The 17,727-nt window shown below is 47.3% G+C and overlaps 1 protein-coding gene across 1 annotated transcript in view; it reads right to left on the reverse strand.

The window, feature by feature from the left end:
- The window catches only part of adarb2 (adenosine deaminase RNA specific B2 (inactive)), a 148,129-nt gene that overhangs the window by 1,374 nt on the left and 129,028 nt on the right, over nt 1–17,727 (reverse strand). The window contains exons 5-9 of the mRNA XM_068748209.1: nt 11,320–11,488; nt 9,736–9,887; nt 7,899–8,067; nt 1,281–1,476; nt 762–883 (exon numbers count right to left, since the gene is read on the reverse strand). Of these exons, the coding sequence (XP_068604310.1) occupies nt 762–883; nt 1,281–1,476; nt 7,899–8,067; nt 9,736–9,887; nt 11,320–11,488 (808 nt within the window). The remainder of the gene's footprint in view (nt 1–761; nt 884–1,280; nt 1,477–7,898; nt 8,068–9,735; nt 9,888–11,319; nt 11,489–17,727) is intronic.

Below are 17,727 nucleotides of genomic sequence, written 5' to 3' on the forward strand. Positions count from 1 at the left end.
CGTCAGAGGCGTTACGCCGCCACGCGGCCGCCACGCGGCCGCCACGCTCAAACCCGCCGTCTCCAGTGAGAGTTTGAACAAAGCACGGGGACGAGGGTGAAGGACGATCGAGCCCATCGACGTGTTTGCCCCCCCCCCCCCCCCCCCCCCCCCCCGGGGGGGGCTCAGCTGGAGCCGCTGTGGCTGTGTGTGATAAGAATGGGCCCCGTGATCCACGGGAATTTCCTCAAGGAGTGTTGGACGTACAATAGACGGAGTGGGGGGGGGGGGGACGCACTCATCAGAGTCAATGAAAAGATGCAACTGAAGCTCTTTCTCCCCCCCCCCCCCTCTCCTGACAGATTGAATGGCTGTCTGATAAGGGCTGTGATTACATTGATTTGGTGCGGGGCCATCTCGACTCTGCCCCCCCCCCCCCCCTCAATAGACTGCTTCTCCTCCAGCTCCTGCAGGTGTGAGGGCCGTGTGGCAATGCAGGGAACACAGATTATATGTCAGAGGGGGGGGGGGGGGGGGCACCTTTGCTTTGAGAGAAGAGGATGTCAGAAGGCAAAGGTCACGCCTCGATCATCTGTCGAAACACGGAACGCCGAACACGCTAACCGCAGCGTCACCGTGGTGACGAAGCAAAAGACGTTTCCTCCCGGAGATTTACGGCATTTGGAGACTTTAACACGATCCTCCAAACGGAAACTTTAGCCGGGGCTCAAAGAGGACAAATGATGAGTGCAGGCCTCACAGAATACCCCCCCCCCCGTTACCCTGCAGCTCTCCGCCCTTTGAGGAGTTCACCTCGCAGCGTGACTAAAGTGTGATTGTCACCAACGAAACGCGCCCGACATCTGAAAGCGACGTCCTTCAGATCCTCCCTCCAGCATTCATCCTCACGACAAACAGAAGCCCCGGGTCTGGGCGGAGCCCCCGGAGGCAGACGGTTTCTGAGCCGCACGCTCGTCTGGCTGGCGCGGCGTGACGTGCACGAGTCGGGCGCCGCGATGGCGTGCTGCGATTCGTTTGTTTCTGCATGCCGACATATTTATTAAAAGAAGCATCTGAAAATAGACGGCGGGTACGTGCGGCTCGATCTCTGGGCCCCGGACGCTTTCTGTTCTAAAACCTGCCTGTGAAAGGAAAAGCTCTGCTAGCTGGAGCTCATTTTCTCATCGTCTATCAGGGAAATAAAGAATCCTGCAGACCCTGAAGGGGTCATTGTGTCTCGTAGCTCGAGCAGCAGCTATAGCTACAGCGGGGGGGAACTAATGAATGCGTTATAGTGGGACTGTTGCAGCCGTACCGCTGAGCAGGGGCTGGTTGCGTCTGTGGGGGGCCGGCAGGGGGCCCAGGCGCTCCGGCCGCTGGTTCAGAACCCGACCCAGATGGCCGGTGTGGCGAAGGCTGCCGACCGTCAGGCTGCGCAGGTACACCGGCTCCAGGAAGTGGCTCAACAGGGCCCCTTGCAGGCCCAGGATGTTCCACCTGAGGAGAGAGAGGAACAATCGGGGGGGGGGGGGGGGAACGGGTGAGGAAAGGCAGAGGAGGAGGGAGACGGACGTGAAAGCTTCAATGACAGGGAGAGACAATTTGATCATTATCTTGATGTGGGACGTGCTGCAGAACAGCCAGCGGGCCGACAACACAAACAGACACACACACACACAAACAGACACACACACACACACACACACACCCGACGAAGGTCAGGCCATCAGCATCCATCGGCGCCGTTCCGGTAAATGCACTCCGTCGGCCGCTCGCCTCAGCGTTTGCTGCGAGGGATCCACGGTTGTGACGCTAAACGACCGCGGCGCTAATGCTAGCTGCCAAACCGACGGCGGACGCGCCAGCCACTCCCTTTAACCAGCAGATGCTAACGCTAATGTGGAGGACGCCGGACTGATGGACGTAAGCAAGGCCCAAAGGAAAACCCAACGCGACGCGTCACATGATGCTTTTATGTGATCTTTGGTTTTGGTTCATCAATGCCTCGTTGTCGTGGCAGCGATTGTTTGTTTGGGTTTATTCTTAATAATCGCTCGGCGCGCCGTCTTTCGCTTTCTGTTTAACGTTAAGAGCTTCCTGGGAATCACTAAATACGCTCGCCGACACTCTACCTGCAGTCTGTCAGCGAGATCGGGTCTTCCCGCTCAAACACAGAGACGAGGGGCTCACACACACACACACACGCACACGCACACACACACACACGCACACACACAGCGCTGCCATAACAGAAAGAGTTTAGCCTGAAATATTAATTTACCCAAAAAGCAACACCGTGAATCAGAAACATCTTCTAATCTCATGCAAGAAAAGACAGCCATCTGGCTCGGGCGTGTGAAGTTAAAGAGAGAGAGAGAGAGGCCTCTCTCTCTCTCTCTCTCTCTCCTTTCTTCCCCCCCTTAGTAAACGCAGACCATTAAAGTAATGTGCTCATCTGCATAAAACTGCAGCGCATTTGAGAACATCATCATTATATGAAAGCCATTTAGGCCCCTCAATTAAATCCAGCTGTCGACTTCAAATCACATTTCAGCAAAAAGGCCCGGCGTAAGAAAACAAAGTGATTATCGTCGGCTGAGCGGCGGCGAGGTGAACCATCGGCCGTCATCAAAGGAACGTTTACGGTGAGCGCCCGGTGGAACCCGACTCCCTTGATGGTCAAACTAACGATAATAAAGTGCAGGAACTGAAGGAAGTGGAGAAAACGAGAGTGACGGAGGAGAAGAAGAGTGACCAGGGGTGTGTGTGTGTGTGTCTGTGTTGACTCTCCCCTCGCTCCCACCCCCCCCACCGTCGACCTTGGTGACCCCGTCACCGTAACAATGGCCGCCCGTCATTTAGAAGGTATGCCATCCATCCAGCCTGGCAGCATGAGGGGATGGGGAGAAAGTCGGGGTGTCCCTTCTCCCTCTACCCTCACGCCATTTTTTTTTTTTGTAAAGTAATTGCTTTGACCCTCCTGGTGACCCGGGCAGATTTAATCCCATCATCTCCAGCCCGGCCCAACTGAATCAAATCGGTCAAATTAACAGTATCTCTGTTTCTCCTTCTCCCTCTCTTCCTCTATATGTGTTTGAGGCCCCCCCCCCCCCCCCCCCAGCAGCAGTCCTGTATGGCTCGGCTGGCACAGCGCGGCGCTTACTAAGCTAAATTTACAGGTTCATTTCCTGTTGTTACCCAAACCCATTTTATTTAACCATTACTTTTACTGTTACGGTTCTCTTACAGGTTTCTTCTGTACCCCCCCCCCCCCCCCCCCCCCCCCCCCGCTCTGATCTAAGGGTAGAGGATATTCATCTGTACAGACTTTAAAGCCCTGAGAGGCAAATTGTCGCGTGTGAGTTTGGGCTATAGAACTAAAATAGGATTGCTTGATTGAATACAGTAAAGATAATACCCAGCAATACGAAAGTAAATGCAGTCGTGCCTCGCTTATCGCGGGAGCCCCCACAATAGGCGAAAGCCCGTGAAGTCGCGGCAACATATTTATTTGATTATTTTACGTGTATTGTAGCTGCCGCCAGAAAACATTCATTCCAATAAGTTAAAATGTAATAAATAATTTATGCCTCATTTTGTTTTTCAAACTTGTAAAATCAGAGAGGAACTTATTTTTTGTTCCGTCTACGTCACGTTGCCGGGGGATAAAATTAGGCGTGGCACCCAGAGCAACAATAGGCTGCAGAGATGAGCGAGGCGTGATGGGGGGGGGATCTCAATACTGGTACTGGATTTTATGGATGTGTTGTAAGAATTTTATTTTTTTTACAATCTTTTTACTGTTTTATTTTTCTTCGGCTAGAAAATGCTTATTTTGTCAGTAAAATAATGAAAAAAAATTCTGAAAATATGAATACAAGAACATTTGCAATACAGTGAATCCGCAGAAAGTGAACCGCGATACAAGCGAGGGATTTTGCATTGTGTACACGTTTGTGTATAATTGGGAAATAATTGAGATTGTGCTAGAATTATTTAAAACTAAAATTAAAATCCTGCTAGAAAGTCGACAGCACACTTTTGGTTGAGTTAAAATTCCATTGACCTTGTTCTTTTATTCTGGGCTCTACCTGGATAAACAGGTACAGATGCAACCAGCAGCAGTTTAAACTGCTGTAAACCAAATTGCCCTCCAAGGGACAGATTAATAAAGTATTGTATTGTAAACAGATGATGGACACCTCCTAACAGAAGAGGTGTTATACACGACTAATATAGTAGCCAGAGAAGGGTCAGCTGTGCATATCTGGATCTTAAAACGATCACGTGTTTAATACACAAATTCATTACAGCGGGATTAGCTGCTAAAGTCAAATACGGGAAATCAATGAACGTCACCGGCAGGAAAGATTTTCCCAAACGGCAAGGCGCTTGTTAACACAAGCATGCACCTTCACACAGATAGCGCCAAGGCAAATAGCAGGTAAAATCTGCCCAGTTCATAGATCGCATTTTTCCGATGCTTTATTTAAACAGAGATTACTCATTCTCATAAGGAAGCTAATCTCCTAATAAAGTTATACCTGCCAACCTTTGTTTTCCGACAGCGGCTGCAGACCTCCTGGGTGAAACGTGAACAGATCGTGATTTTTTTTTTTTTGTGAGGATTTTATGTTTGGGTATCGGGTGGCGACCTTTACGATATATTTAACACCAGTGGTCCCCCAAACTACGGCCCGCCTCCACATTTGGCCCGGCCCCCTGAACATTACCAGACCAAAAAAAAAAAAAACAAATTTTTTGTAAAAAAAATTTCATACTTTTTTTTGTATTGTATTTTTATGATTATTTTCATTTGATACCCCCACCCTGACTGGTGGGGGATCAATAATGGTATGGGGTTCATTTAAGAGGGGCCCATTAATTCAATCTTTTGTTTCCTGTGAAGAAAGGGTTATTCGATGGCTGTCACATATTTCTATATACTGTACACTTATGGTACACAAGATTGCGTTATCAGAAAGGGAAAAAGGTAGGATAGTTGAGTTGGAGCACCAAAACCTGTCAAATAGCGAAATTGGTCTCAATCTAGGCCGTTCACACCAGGTAGCTGGTGAATACCTGGCAAACAAAGACAATGACAATATGAAAAAAATCTTCTGGTCGACTAACAAAGATTAGTGATCATGTTAAATGCAAACTGTTGAGTAAAATAGAAAACAAATCCGAATGCAAAGGTGAATAATTTGGGTCTTGAAATACACCCTCAAACAATAAACAGGTTTCTAAATCATTCTGATTTAATCAGCTTTGTTGAAACCCCATATTACTAGAAATCCGACAGTGAATTAACACTAACTAATAAAACACAGAATAATAAACTGTACTTAGATCGCTTTATTATTTTGGTTTGCCTTTGTATAACATGCAAACCAAAGCACGCTAGGCGTTTGTCTGAGGAAGCAAATAAACATGGAGCCAAGCGTGTAGTGTCATGATTGGTTCAAGTCATGTGGGTGGTTTTAGGCGGAAAGGTCAATTCTGACAAAGTTTTACGCCGGATGCCATTCCTGCTGCAACCCTCTGCATTTATCCGGGCTTGGGACCGGCTCAAGGGAGACACTACCCGTGCTACCTCTGAGGCTGCATTATACTTGGACCTCCATTTTGGGACTGAAGTAGGTGCTTGGTTCACATTGTCATAAGCCAGATGTGCTGCTTCTTGCTGCACCTAGAAAGCCAGACCATGACCCGGGTCCAGGTGCAGCAAGGGGCAGTGAATCTGTACCTTGAACAGATTTGACACTGCTGGCAATGTGAACCAAGCTCCTGCTTTGGTCATACGGGACCCGACTGCCCTTAAAAGGGCCCCGGACCCCATACTTCCGAGAAGCACTTCCCACACGATACCACGAGGGACACGGTCGTTTGCCTTCTCCAGATCCACAATAAACATGTGGACTATTTTACATGAACTCCCAAGAACCCTAATGCACCCTGAAGAACTGGTCCAGTGTTCTGCGACCGGGACCGCATTTCTCCTCCTGAATCCAAGTTTCAACTATCTATCCTAATCTCCTTTCCAGTACGCTGGAATAGACTTTCCTCGGGAGGCTGAGGAGTGTGATCTCCTTGTAGTTGGAGAACACCTTCCCGGCCCTTTTCCTAAGAAAGCCGGACCACCGCCCCGGTCTGCCAATCCAGAGGTACTGTTCCCAACCACCATGCGATACGACAGAGGCATGAACCGAGACAGTCCCTACACATCCAGAAACTTAAGATACTCAGGGATAGTCTCATCCACCACCGGAGGTGAATGAGACGTTCCCTGAGTATCTTACGTTTCTGGATGAGAAAGAGCTGTGTCTGCTGCACAGTTATGTCTTGGTTGATGTCTCTCTGTCGTATCGCATGGTGGTGGGAATTGGATTGGCAGAAAGGGGCGGTGGTCCGGCTTTCTTAGGAAAAGGGGCGGGAAGATTTGCTTCAACTACAGGGAGATCACACTCCACAGCCTCCAGAGGAAAGTCTATTCCAGCGTACTGGAAAGAAGATTAAGATAGATTGTTGAAACCTGGATTCCAGGAGGAACAATGCGGCTTTGGTCGCGGCACACTAGACCGGGTCTACACTATATCGCATTCTCGAGGGTTCATGGAGTTCACCCAAACTGTCCACATTTGTTTTGTGGATTTGGTAAAGGCAATCCACCGCATCCCTTGCCCTTGTGGTTTCTTGTGGGAGTGCTTCATTAGCATGGATTCAGTCGCCTTCGGGTCCTGTATAACCAAGTAAAGCGAATGGGATGAGAATCATCACCTTGAAATTTGATTCCATGTCATCAGATTTGGAGGTGATGATTCTCACTCCATTTGCTTTACTTTTCTGCAAACCATCCCAGTACATGCTGAAGGTCCAGGCTCAATGAGGCCAAGAGGACATTGTCTGCACAGAGATGAAACTCTTTGGGCCTGCAAACTGGACCCCCTGCGGCCCCTGACTTGCACCTACAAAATCTGACCATAAAGATTATGAACAGAATTTGTGATTAAGGGTAGCCCTGCTAGAGGCCAACATGGACCTTGGACAGATTTGACACTGCTGGCAATGTGAACCAAGCTCCTGTTTTGGTTACACAGGACCCGACAGCCCTTAGCAGATCAACCACCAGTGTCCTACCGGTGGTGGATGTATCATGGTGGAGTTCTGTCATATTTATAAGCCACCAACATGTGAGATCAAAGCACATGTGATCAAACAACAAGATCAAAGCACTGAGCACTTATCACATGAGATCAGACTCTTGATCAGTGGTCCCCAAACTACGGCCCGCCTCCACATTTGGCCCGGCCCCCTGAACAATCCCAGACAAAAAAATTATTATTATTATTATTTTTTATTATTTTCCTTTCCATACAACATGAGTAGCCGGTGGGGGGGTCAATAATGGTATGGGGTGCATTTAAGAGGGGTCATTAATTACATCTTTTGTTTCTTAAAAATAATATTGATAGTGAAGAATATATTAATATTCTGAAGAAAAGCATTCTTCCTTTTTTTGGGACAATTTTAATGATAATCACACACGACCAGAAAGGTAATGTTCCATTGACGTTTTTCTGTGACAAACCCGGAAAGGGTTATTTAGTTATTATTTATTTTAGTAATAGTGTTATTATTTATTTCCTGACTTTTTTTCTGTGAAGAAAGGGTTATTTGGTGGCTGTCTGGAAAACAATAAATGTTTAGGCACCCCTGCCATCGTCACACTTTTCCTGTACCATCAGAGAAGGAAAACGTTATGTGGCCCTCACAGGAAAAAGTTTGGGGACCGCTGTTTAACACAATCCATGTGCTAATTCCTTCAAAGACAAAAGTGAGGAAATGATTTTCAAAGGCTTTTCCTTTTAGATTTAAATGAAATGAAAAGGACGAATGTAATATCTGATTGCACTGACCTGGTGATCTTGTCGGTGCAAGACATGGTGATGAGCTGCTCGCCCTGTAAGACCCCGTCCCACGTCTGGACGGCCCCCTGGCACCGCACCGGGACTGTCCCCTCTCCAGACTCGATTTTGGTCCGTAGGTGGCTGCGATGCTTCCTCGCCAGGTGTCTGCTGCTGTGGACTGCCAACGCAACGCATGCGGTCAGAGCCCGCGCTTCATCTCTCCACGTCCCGTCATGGCGTATTACGCGGCTTTGCTGGAGTCCAAATTTAATTACCCGATAATGAAGTCTTTAATAACACAGAGCTGCTTGATTTAATCAGCAGCCAAGACTCATTTTGACAGATTTCAAATGTGCCTCAGTTAAATTTGCCTTCTCCGATATTACTTTTAGCCTTGGAAATAATCCGGTGAATTTTGCGTATTCGCACCAGAGTTTTACGTTCAGTCTACTACTACTACTACTACTACTATCTACTACTGACTGAAGCTCCTTTGTGACTCGCTGCAGGCACTCAGAAGAAGCTCAGAGTTTAACCCACTGATACGGCGAGTCAGCAAAAATTAAATTAGCATTTCTTCCATGATATATTTCACTATGATTTGTCATTTTCAGACTGTTGGATGCATGGATGAGCAATCTTCCTGGATTAAGTATTCTGAATCTTTCTTGATGCTGTGTATGTGAGTCATGGAATATTGTGCAGATCACTGGCAGCAAAACTGTCGTCTGATTGCGGGAATCCAGGCACTGGAAAGTGTAGTGTTGACCACTCGTTCCTCAATATCTCGGCTGATTATTGACCGATGTTTATGGGATTTTACAAAGTCATGTAAGGCGGGGGCTTCTATCTTATCACTGAATTTCATCTGGATCGGATCTAGACTGGAGTCGGGAAGAAATATTTCATTTTAACATTGAAAACTCCATTTACGGATTTAGAAAATCAGCTGAATCGACTCTGACTCACTTTGACTTTTCATGGTTGGTGTATAAAGATATCAAGAACAATTTAGAACCTCTTGATGATGATCCAGATCACCATGTGGACGGTGTAAATCAAACTAGGAGGGGAACGAGCTGCTCGGCGGAGGTCTGCGCTCTCTGATCTCTTATTGTTTTTCTTGGTTTCAGTAACATAACATGATTAATAGGGTTGGCCAGCGTTTATAAATGTTTGTTTTGCATTAATAACTTCTTTAATTCAGACCTGCTTCCCCATCTTCCTTCACGGCTCGTATCTTGACTGTGGTGACGGCAGCTACGAAACTAAGGCCCGCCTTCCAGCTCACAAGTGTTTAAGAACAGGAAAAGGTACTTAGAACTATTAAAATCTCTCAGAGGGCACTGCAGAATGTTTAAAAGGCTTCGTCTCATGAAGAAGAAGAAGAAGAAGGTGCACGCACACACACACACACACACACATGCACATTCTACTGATTGAAACCGCAGACCAGATTACATTTCTCAACTCATAGTCCGCCAGAAAAATGCTGCACGAATCATCTAAATGAATATACAATTTATTTTCAGTGGGTTAGCAATAAAACGTCATCAAGTCAGCACAGAGAGGCCGAACGAGGCCGATGATGCAATGTGACATGAAAAGGAAAGGATGGCGGCTTCTGTCAGCACTGACTGAGAGAGAGAGAGAGAGAGAGAGAGAGAGAGAGAGAGAGAGAGAGAGGACCAGTGGCTTCCTGGAAATGTGCCGGAGCAAATTCTACCTTTATCTTAGCGAGAATGACAAGATTAGCTATAATAGGAAGGCATCAAGCGTTTCACAGCGCCCTCTCTCTATCCTGAGCGCCGTCCAGCTTTAAGAAACAAAGCTTTATCCGTCTTACGGTCGGCAGTGATCTCGTAGGGCGAGTTGAGCCTCCCGTCCCCACACGGCGACGTGCTGATGCACATATGGAAATGGACGTTGTCTCTCAACCTGTAGCCGCATTCCTTGTGCCGCACAAATATTGACCGCCCCGAGTCCTCCGGCCTTCTGCTGCAGTCATGACAGAGAGCGAGAGAGAGAGAGAGAGAGGGAGAGAGAGGGAGAAGGCAAGCAGGAAGGAGACTGATGAGAGAGGCAGTGCCATTCATCACGGCGGGAGAAATAGATTTCCACTTTTTGTTTCCGGTGATGGAGCGAGGCGGAGGTGGAGAGAAATGGACTGCGGCCCCTCCGTCGGCGGCCGCAGTCCATTCTCCTGCCGTCACGCGGAGTTGTGGACGTTAGTCAGGCTGTCCAGACGTCGGAGACGTTCGCCTGCGCTTCTCAGGGACACGCTTTGAATTGAAGGTCAGTCACAAGACAAATATCAAAGTAACATGCAAAGAACATGAGAATACAAGCCTGTTGCTCCCACATCATTCCAAACACTAAAGCGTGCTTTTATTTGCATTTTAAATGAACTCTTTCATTATTTTTACAGACGCGTTCTAATAATCGTTTTATTTTTTTTATAATTCATAAAAACCATTTTCTCTATGAGCCCATCTGTGATCCTTACACTGATAATCTGTCATGACATCATTAACAAATAAATGAATTGTTTCCTCGTCTGACCTGGTGATACATGATCTAAATAAAAAAAACGCTATTCTTTCATCTGTGAGCGGGAATACGGCAGTCATCACACACACACACACACACACACACACACACACACACACGAGTAAGTGCGCGCTAGCCATAATTTAAGATGCACAAAAATGCGAGATGCAAAGCACGGCTGCGGTCTTTATATAACCTCTCCTCCGTCTCCCGTGTCCTTTCAGCGAGTGTAAATATGGCGGATCTGGCATTTTGTTGGGCCGCTTCATTATGAGTTATCTGCCCCATTAGCCATTTCACTCGGCTGCAAAGTCTCCGTGCCTGCCACCGAGCATTGTGCTAAGACAAAAAGTCAGTGCCGTGTATGCAAATATGACATTCAAGCATCGAGACTCCTCGCCGCTAATCTGATGCATCAGCTTCCGAGCTCCTCGGGGAGCTAAAAAAAAAAAAACATGATCCGGCGTCAAAACTCGCCAGGACAGTGTGCTCAGTCAGACTTCATAGCGGTGCGGCGTTGTGCGCTCCAGAGTGCGCTTTGTAGACCGTAAAGACACGGCGCAGATACATTTATAAAAGCACTAAACACAAATAGGCCACGGAGAGCCAGAGCCCAGCCAGCCGACGGCAGCTCACCGACGGCTCGCTGATGATGGAAGAGTCTCTGGTGAACGCGAGCAGAGCGGTTTCCATGGAGTTTATTACAGAGGAGGGAGCATTCGTTTGTTCGGCTAACAAATAATAGATATCAGCTGCTAATGAAACAGACTGTAAAAGGAGGCCCCTTGGAAACGACGCTTCCCAGCCGTAATGCAGTACTGTAACGCAGACGCAGTACAACCCCTGCTGATGTAGTACTACTGCTGTTAGAACGTGTTACCTCAAGAAGAGTTCAAGTTGAGAGTAGAGGAAGCGTAGCAGGGCTCTGCGGGCCGTGACTTCAGCATGGCAGTCGTTCACCACGTGACCCTGGTCACTCAGATACTCGCCATTGATGCACTTGGTACCTGTGGACAACGCCACCACCTCCGCGTTCCTCAGGTCCAGACCTGTTGAACGACAAAAACCCAAACAAAACTTCTTAATGTGCATGTCTGTCCTCAAACGCCCTGTAGGGGGGGAGAAGCAGCTTATTGCTGAAGAGAGACAAGAGCACAACGCTTTCATGTCTTTAGATGCCCTCAAGCAAACGGCCTCAGAAACATACTGAGGCCAGAAGCAGCCGCAGGTTTCTTTCTTCACCTCATTTTTTGTGCTTCATATGAATTCATTGCAAAGAAGCAGACCTTCCTGTCTGAAGCCTTTCAGAGTGGCGCGACAGTCGCTACAACACCTTTTCCAAAAGTGAAACTGTTACCCCGGAGGTAGAGTTCACAAGCGTAACATAAAAATACTCAATAAATAAATAAACAATTGATTCTAAAATGCTAATGACATTGTTTATATCAAAATGTTAATTTGTTAGCAGCTTCATTGAAGAATATATTATCTAAAAAAGAAACTTGAGAAATGAAACAAATCGTGGATTAAGCATTTCCTTCGCTCACAAAGTGAAATGAAAAAGAAAACATGAAAGAATGTGGGGAGAGAAAGGTCAGACTGACATTGACATTGTGGGTTACTTTCATAAGCACAGTTCTCTGAGTGAGCATCTCCTCAGAAGCTCATATCTCACCACACCAGCCAGGATTAGTTGGGTCCAAACAGGGAGGGAGGGAGGAGACCCCCCCCCCCCCCCCACCTAGAGAATGGGCCTGCATCAGGCATGTTCAGCACTTCACATCCAGTGAAGTCTGCAGTGAGTCGAAAAGTACATTTTGGTTTAATCTCAATTGCAATTTTTAGGGTGAGGAATAATAGTAATCCTTAAGAACAGGATTTCTCGTCACAGCCAGGGGCCGGAGGGGGGGGGGTCTGGTACCAAAGGATTCCATCTCTTGTTTTGTCCTATTGGCGTCTTCGAGCCTGGACCTTCAGCGTGGACTGGGGCGGTTTAGCAGCCGAGTGTGAGGCGAGTGGGACGAGAGTCCATGGTTCTGAATCGGGGAAAAGGTGGTCTGCCCTCTCCGGCTCGGTGGGGAGTCCAAGTGGAGGAATTCAAGCATCTTGGGGTCTTGTTCACGAGTGAGGGAAGGATGGAGCGTGAGATTAACAGACGGATCGGAGCAGCGGCTGCAGCGATGCAGTCGTGGTGAAGAAGGAGCTGAGCCTTTCGGTCACGAGCTTTGGGTCGTGAGCTTTGGGGAGACTATGTCTCTCGGCTGCCCTGGGAACGTCTTGGGATCCCCCCGAAGATCTAGAAGAAGTGTCTGGGGAGAGGGAAGTCTGGGAATCCCTGCTTAGACTCTTGCCTCTGAGAACCGGCCCCAGATAAGCGGTGGAGGATGGATGGATGGATGGATGGATGGATGGTTGGGGAATGACGACACTGACTGACTTTGTCCAGTGAGAAGCAAACCTGACACCCATCAAGTGATCCAATCACAAAAAGCTTCTAAAACACAGCAGAGAACCCGGTTCGCTCATCCGAACGAGCTCCGGGGCCGGCCGAGTGGAACTGGAGGCAGGTTGCCTGCAACACAGACCCTCGGCTGCCGGGTCCTAAAGTCACACGAGGCTCTGATAGAATCCGGCTGGTCAAATGTCTCGCAGGGAAACCGCTGGAGTGCTGCGTTGCAGCCTGAATCAGCCTTCTTGGCATGTTTTAAAATAAATGCCGGCGCATCAGAGGCTCCCTCGTTGTTCTAGGAAAGGAGTGGGATCCAGGTCAATGCAGGCGGGGATGAGAGGCCAGATCACTCAGAGGAAAGATTTCCCTTCCTCGCCTGCCACAAATCTCCGCCATCGCCTTTGACAGCGAGGCTCCGCCCGCTTCCGGCGGGCCTGCAGGCATCGGCGGCCCGGAACGTGAGCTTTTATCAACCTCTGGCCAGATGGCACTGCAGCAGCAGAACCCTGACAACGGCGCTGATGGTGGCTGGGAAGGAGGGCAAGGGAGGAAAACGTAAGGGGGGGGGGGGGGAGGGGGCGATAGAAGAAGAAAGGGAAATTCAAATTCATCTTTTAATCAGGAAACTCAAGTTAAAAAATTCACTGTGACGTCTGGGTTTTAGTTTTTCTCTTTGTAGAAAAATGGCAAAGCTTACTATGATATAAGTACAATTTTAATGATACAGTTTTGCCAGCATCCTGAAAACATTTCACTTGTTTCCAATGAGTGGAAACAAAAGAAGAGAAAAAAAAAGCCTCGTCACTAGTAGAAATCTGCCTGGACTTTTGAGGTGAGAGAAAAATAAAGGCAGAGACGCTCAGCAAAATGGACAAACGTGACCTTTGGCGGTCAGTTCCTGATTTCTGCATGGCGAGGGAAGTGGGAAAGAACCAGAGTAGGAAAGCCTGCAAGCCTGAAAAGCAAAACACTGAAAGAAAAGGAGAAAAAATGTTGGGCTGTTGAGAGCACATGTTAAATGCAGCTTAAAAAAATGTATGTAGTACCTCGAGCTGGTTTTCTAGGATGCATGGGCGATGTTAAATATTTTCTCCTCTGCATGAACAATTACGTATATGAAGTAAAGAATTTCTTTGAAGCCATTGGTGTGAGAAATAAATATCTGTTGCACAAACTCCTCCGTTCAGACCGCTACTCCTGAGTGTGCGTGACACATAGTGCACGTGTTTGTGTATCTGGTGGCAAGCAGGAAGAAAAAACAATAGGGGAAAAAGGAACATATTTTCCTGAAGCTGGAGTATTTTTTTTCCTGTATGCATTCCTGCGAGGCTGCAGGCGGCAGGCGTGTGAGGAATGGCTCAGTGTTAAACAATGGAGGAGAACTACAATGTGTGTGTGTGATTATATATTTAAACATCCTGCAGTACCACGCAGGAAACTGATATTGATGATTGAACAGCTCCAGAGGAATGTCTATATTATGATTTCAACATTTCTCCGTAAGCGCCGCGCCGCAGCTCCGCCCTTTGTGATGAAGCAAGTCGAGGAAGGCAAACAGACGCTCCCAGTTTCATTCTCCCGCTTCTCCTTGCTGTTCCGCTTTAGATTGTTTAGATCAATTTTGCAGTGGGTAGTTTCCGCTGCGCCGCTCACTACCCTGGCATGAAATTGGCAGTAAGGTTGCCTTCAGTTTGTAGGGGAGAAGAGGAGGAGGCGAGACAAATGAGAGAGAGAGAGGGGTAAAAAAAAAAAAAAAAAGAGAGAGGTAGAGAGCCCCACAGGCGCTGTGCTGATTTTAAACCGGGAATAATCAGCTACATCACAGAAATGCAGAAAGTGAGGGGTCAAAGGAAACAAAGTAGCGCGGAGTCAAAGGCCCGAGGCCGTCCTCGCACACAGATGCATCTGTTCCTGGTGATTCAAAGATGTCGCACCCCAGGATAGCAGCATTGTCAGAAAGCATGCACATCACAGGCAGAGACCTGGGACGACTCACTGCTGTTCAGTGAGGAACTCTGCCGGCGGCCTCCGACAGGAAAAACAAAGCCCACGCCGTAAACCAGGAGGTGAACACAAACATAGACATTCATTTAACAGAGCATTGTGAGAGCAGGGGAAAAGTGTAACGTGCAAGTTAACGCAGTTACCAGACACTTGTATGAAATATCTGAGCCAGTGTTTGGTAAAAATAGCAAACAGATGCTGCAGGACAGCGTCCCTCATCTCAGTCAAAAACACGTCTGAAAACGAAAACAAAACTAAGTTCATGTGCGTGCATGTGGACGTTTTTGTTCTGTGACGAGTAAGAGAGATTTCTTCCAGAAGTGTTTATTTTGCTGTTTTTGTGTTGATAATGACCCAAACGCACCAAAATAGTGTAGAAAGATGGGAAAGGTGAGTTTTTCCATAACATGCCCCCTTTAAAGGGAATTTGTGCAGTATTGTCCATCAACCAGATCTAAAGGGTCGATATCGCACTCTGAATAAAGTAATACTATCAGCCTTTCCTGAGGTTGATTTTACGTTCATGTACAGTTCATTATATTCACTTGATTCAAGCCACACAGCTCAATCCATCGTAAAATCACTTGAGCGCCACATAGAAGACGTACCGCATTCAAAGTGAGGTAATTCTCTTGGTCATGAATAACGTCAGAGCTAAATGTATATATATACAAAAAAAATACGAAATGTATTTTTCCTAAAGCCCCAAGGCTTCAAGCGATTCAATAAAAGGGAGCGCTGTGACAGCACGCCGGCCTCGCCTTTTGGGTACTAAACACTAATTAAAGCTAAATTAAGGTTAAGACGAATTCATGCGCTACGATAAAGATGCGTGCGGACAGAGACGCAGCCTTCAGAGTATTTGGACACATTTTCAGACAACTCATGGACAAGGTAGAGAGGTGGATGAAAAAGAGCAAAAGAGCGTACAAATATTCAAGGCAAGGCAAAAGCTTACAGACACAACAAAGAAAAAATATCCTCAAGTCTCGACGTCTCATCTCGATTGAAATCTTGACAGTGAGTCCCGAGTATTTGCCAAATAACACACTGAATGTGATGCTTTTGTATTTTGTATTTTTGTTATTTATCCCTCTGAGAAGCCGACTTCTCGTGGGCAGCTGTTACAATGACGGGAGCCAATCGGGGTTCAGTGCAATCAATAATTAGGCAATCAGTGACGAAAGAGTTGTTCATGTGGGAAGTCCTCTGTTCAGGAACGATTCATCAATCATTCATCAGGAAACTTTTCTTTCTTTCTCATTTCTTAATGAACTGATGATGAAACATGAAATGCCCTAAAAGAGGGGTGGGCAAACTTTTTGACTCGCGGGGGCCACAATGGGTTCTAATGTTTGACAGGGGGGGGCCGGGTCAGGACCAGATGGGACGGAGTGTTTGTGTGAACTGATATAAACGACATGTAAAAGCCGTTACAGGAAAGGGTTTGGCCCCATTGTACAGATTACAGGGAAAAGCTAAAATGAATGAGGCTTAATTATAATAACATTTAATTTAATGGTGTAATTTGGCCAAGTTCGGCGGGCCGGATCAAAGAGCCCAACGGGCCGGAGTCTGCCCACGCCTGCTCTGAAATGATGCTGATCGCTAACTAATTGTTAACCAGCTGCTAGTCCTGTTGTCTGCTAACTAGTCTTATCTTGATATTGTTGAAGAACCACTTTTATCATATTTGTCAAGCAGCCACATTTTACATTACCTCTCTGCCTAATGTTGCATCACCCCCCTCCGCCCCCCCCCCCCTCCGCCGCTCTCCTCCTGCTCGGTCGGCATGCTTGCGAAATGGCCTCTCGGCACCAGACTGCATTGAACAGCGTGGCAGCCGTCTGGCAGCCATTTGCTAAGGCTGTTAAAGCCGTCGGCCTCGCCTTAATTCAGATTTAGATTTGAAAGGCCAGGCATCTGATTGAAGGGACTGGGCTCTTCTTGGAGAACAAAATATGGCGCAGCGAGGTCACCGATAGCAACCAGGTCATTTTATTTTAGAACCAAAAAGAAACAATTGCAAGACGTCGAATGATTACCGTGAAAACAATTCAGCCTGTGCCATTCCAAATGTCTTAAACCGCTCAACGCTTAAAAAAATATAAAAAGACACGAACCCCATTAGAAATATCAGCGGCAGCCCCTCAGCCACATTAGCATATATATATATAGTTCGCTGTGCTGCAGCACTCTGGATAGAGCAACGTTCATTTACAACTCGCGTCTCGCCAGATGTGATGATTGAGTCAAAGCTTTAACTGCTATTTGTAATCAGCCTGCTTTAATTTGTGCGCGCCTCTTTCTATGCATCTCAGTGGGGGGGGGGGGGGGGGGGGAAATGCTTCAGAAGAAGCTTTTCTCATCCCATCCGGCAAACAAGTTAAGAGGAGGACTTCCTTTCGTATTTCCAATGTGGATATTGGTGATTTTTCACGTCTCTGAGCACATCTCCCCCCCCCCCCCACACACACTCACCGACTGCTATCTCAGACAGATCCAGATTGATTGAATGAGATTTTCCACACTCTTTGACATTGTGTGCTGCGGTTTGCTTTTGGCGGGGCTAATCTCAGTCAGGTTGCAGCTCAGCTGGGGGGGGGTTGTCTGTCTATCCACGGTTCAAAGACAGACCCTGATTACATTTTTCTTTTTTTTGAGGCAATGGCAGGGACATGAGACACAGAAAGAGAGAGCGAGAGAGAGAGAGGCAGATAGAAAGAGGCTTGGCTGGTTGGGGGGGGGGGGGGGGGGGTACGACAGATCTCGATGTTCCAGTCAACTTTGGTGTGACTGTACAGACGCTGCCGCCGCCTCGCTGTGGACACTTGG

Source organism: Brachionichthys hirsutus, chromosome 14, assembly GCF_040956055.1.
Source record: "Brachionichthys hirsutus isolate HB-005 chromosome 14, CSIRO-AGI_Bhir_v1, whole genome shotgun sequence".
In the NCBI taxonomy this organism is placed as follows: domain Eukaryota; kingdom Metazoa; phylum Chordata; class Actinopteri; order Lophiiformes; family Brachionichthyidae; genus Brachionichthys; species Brachionichthys hirsutus.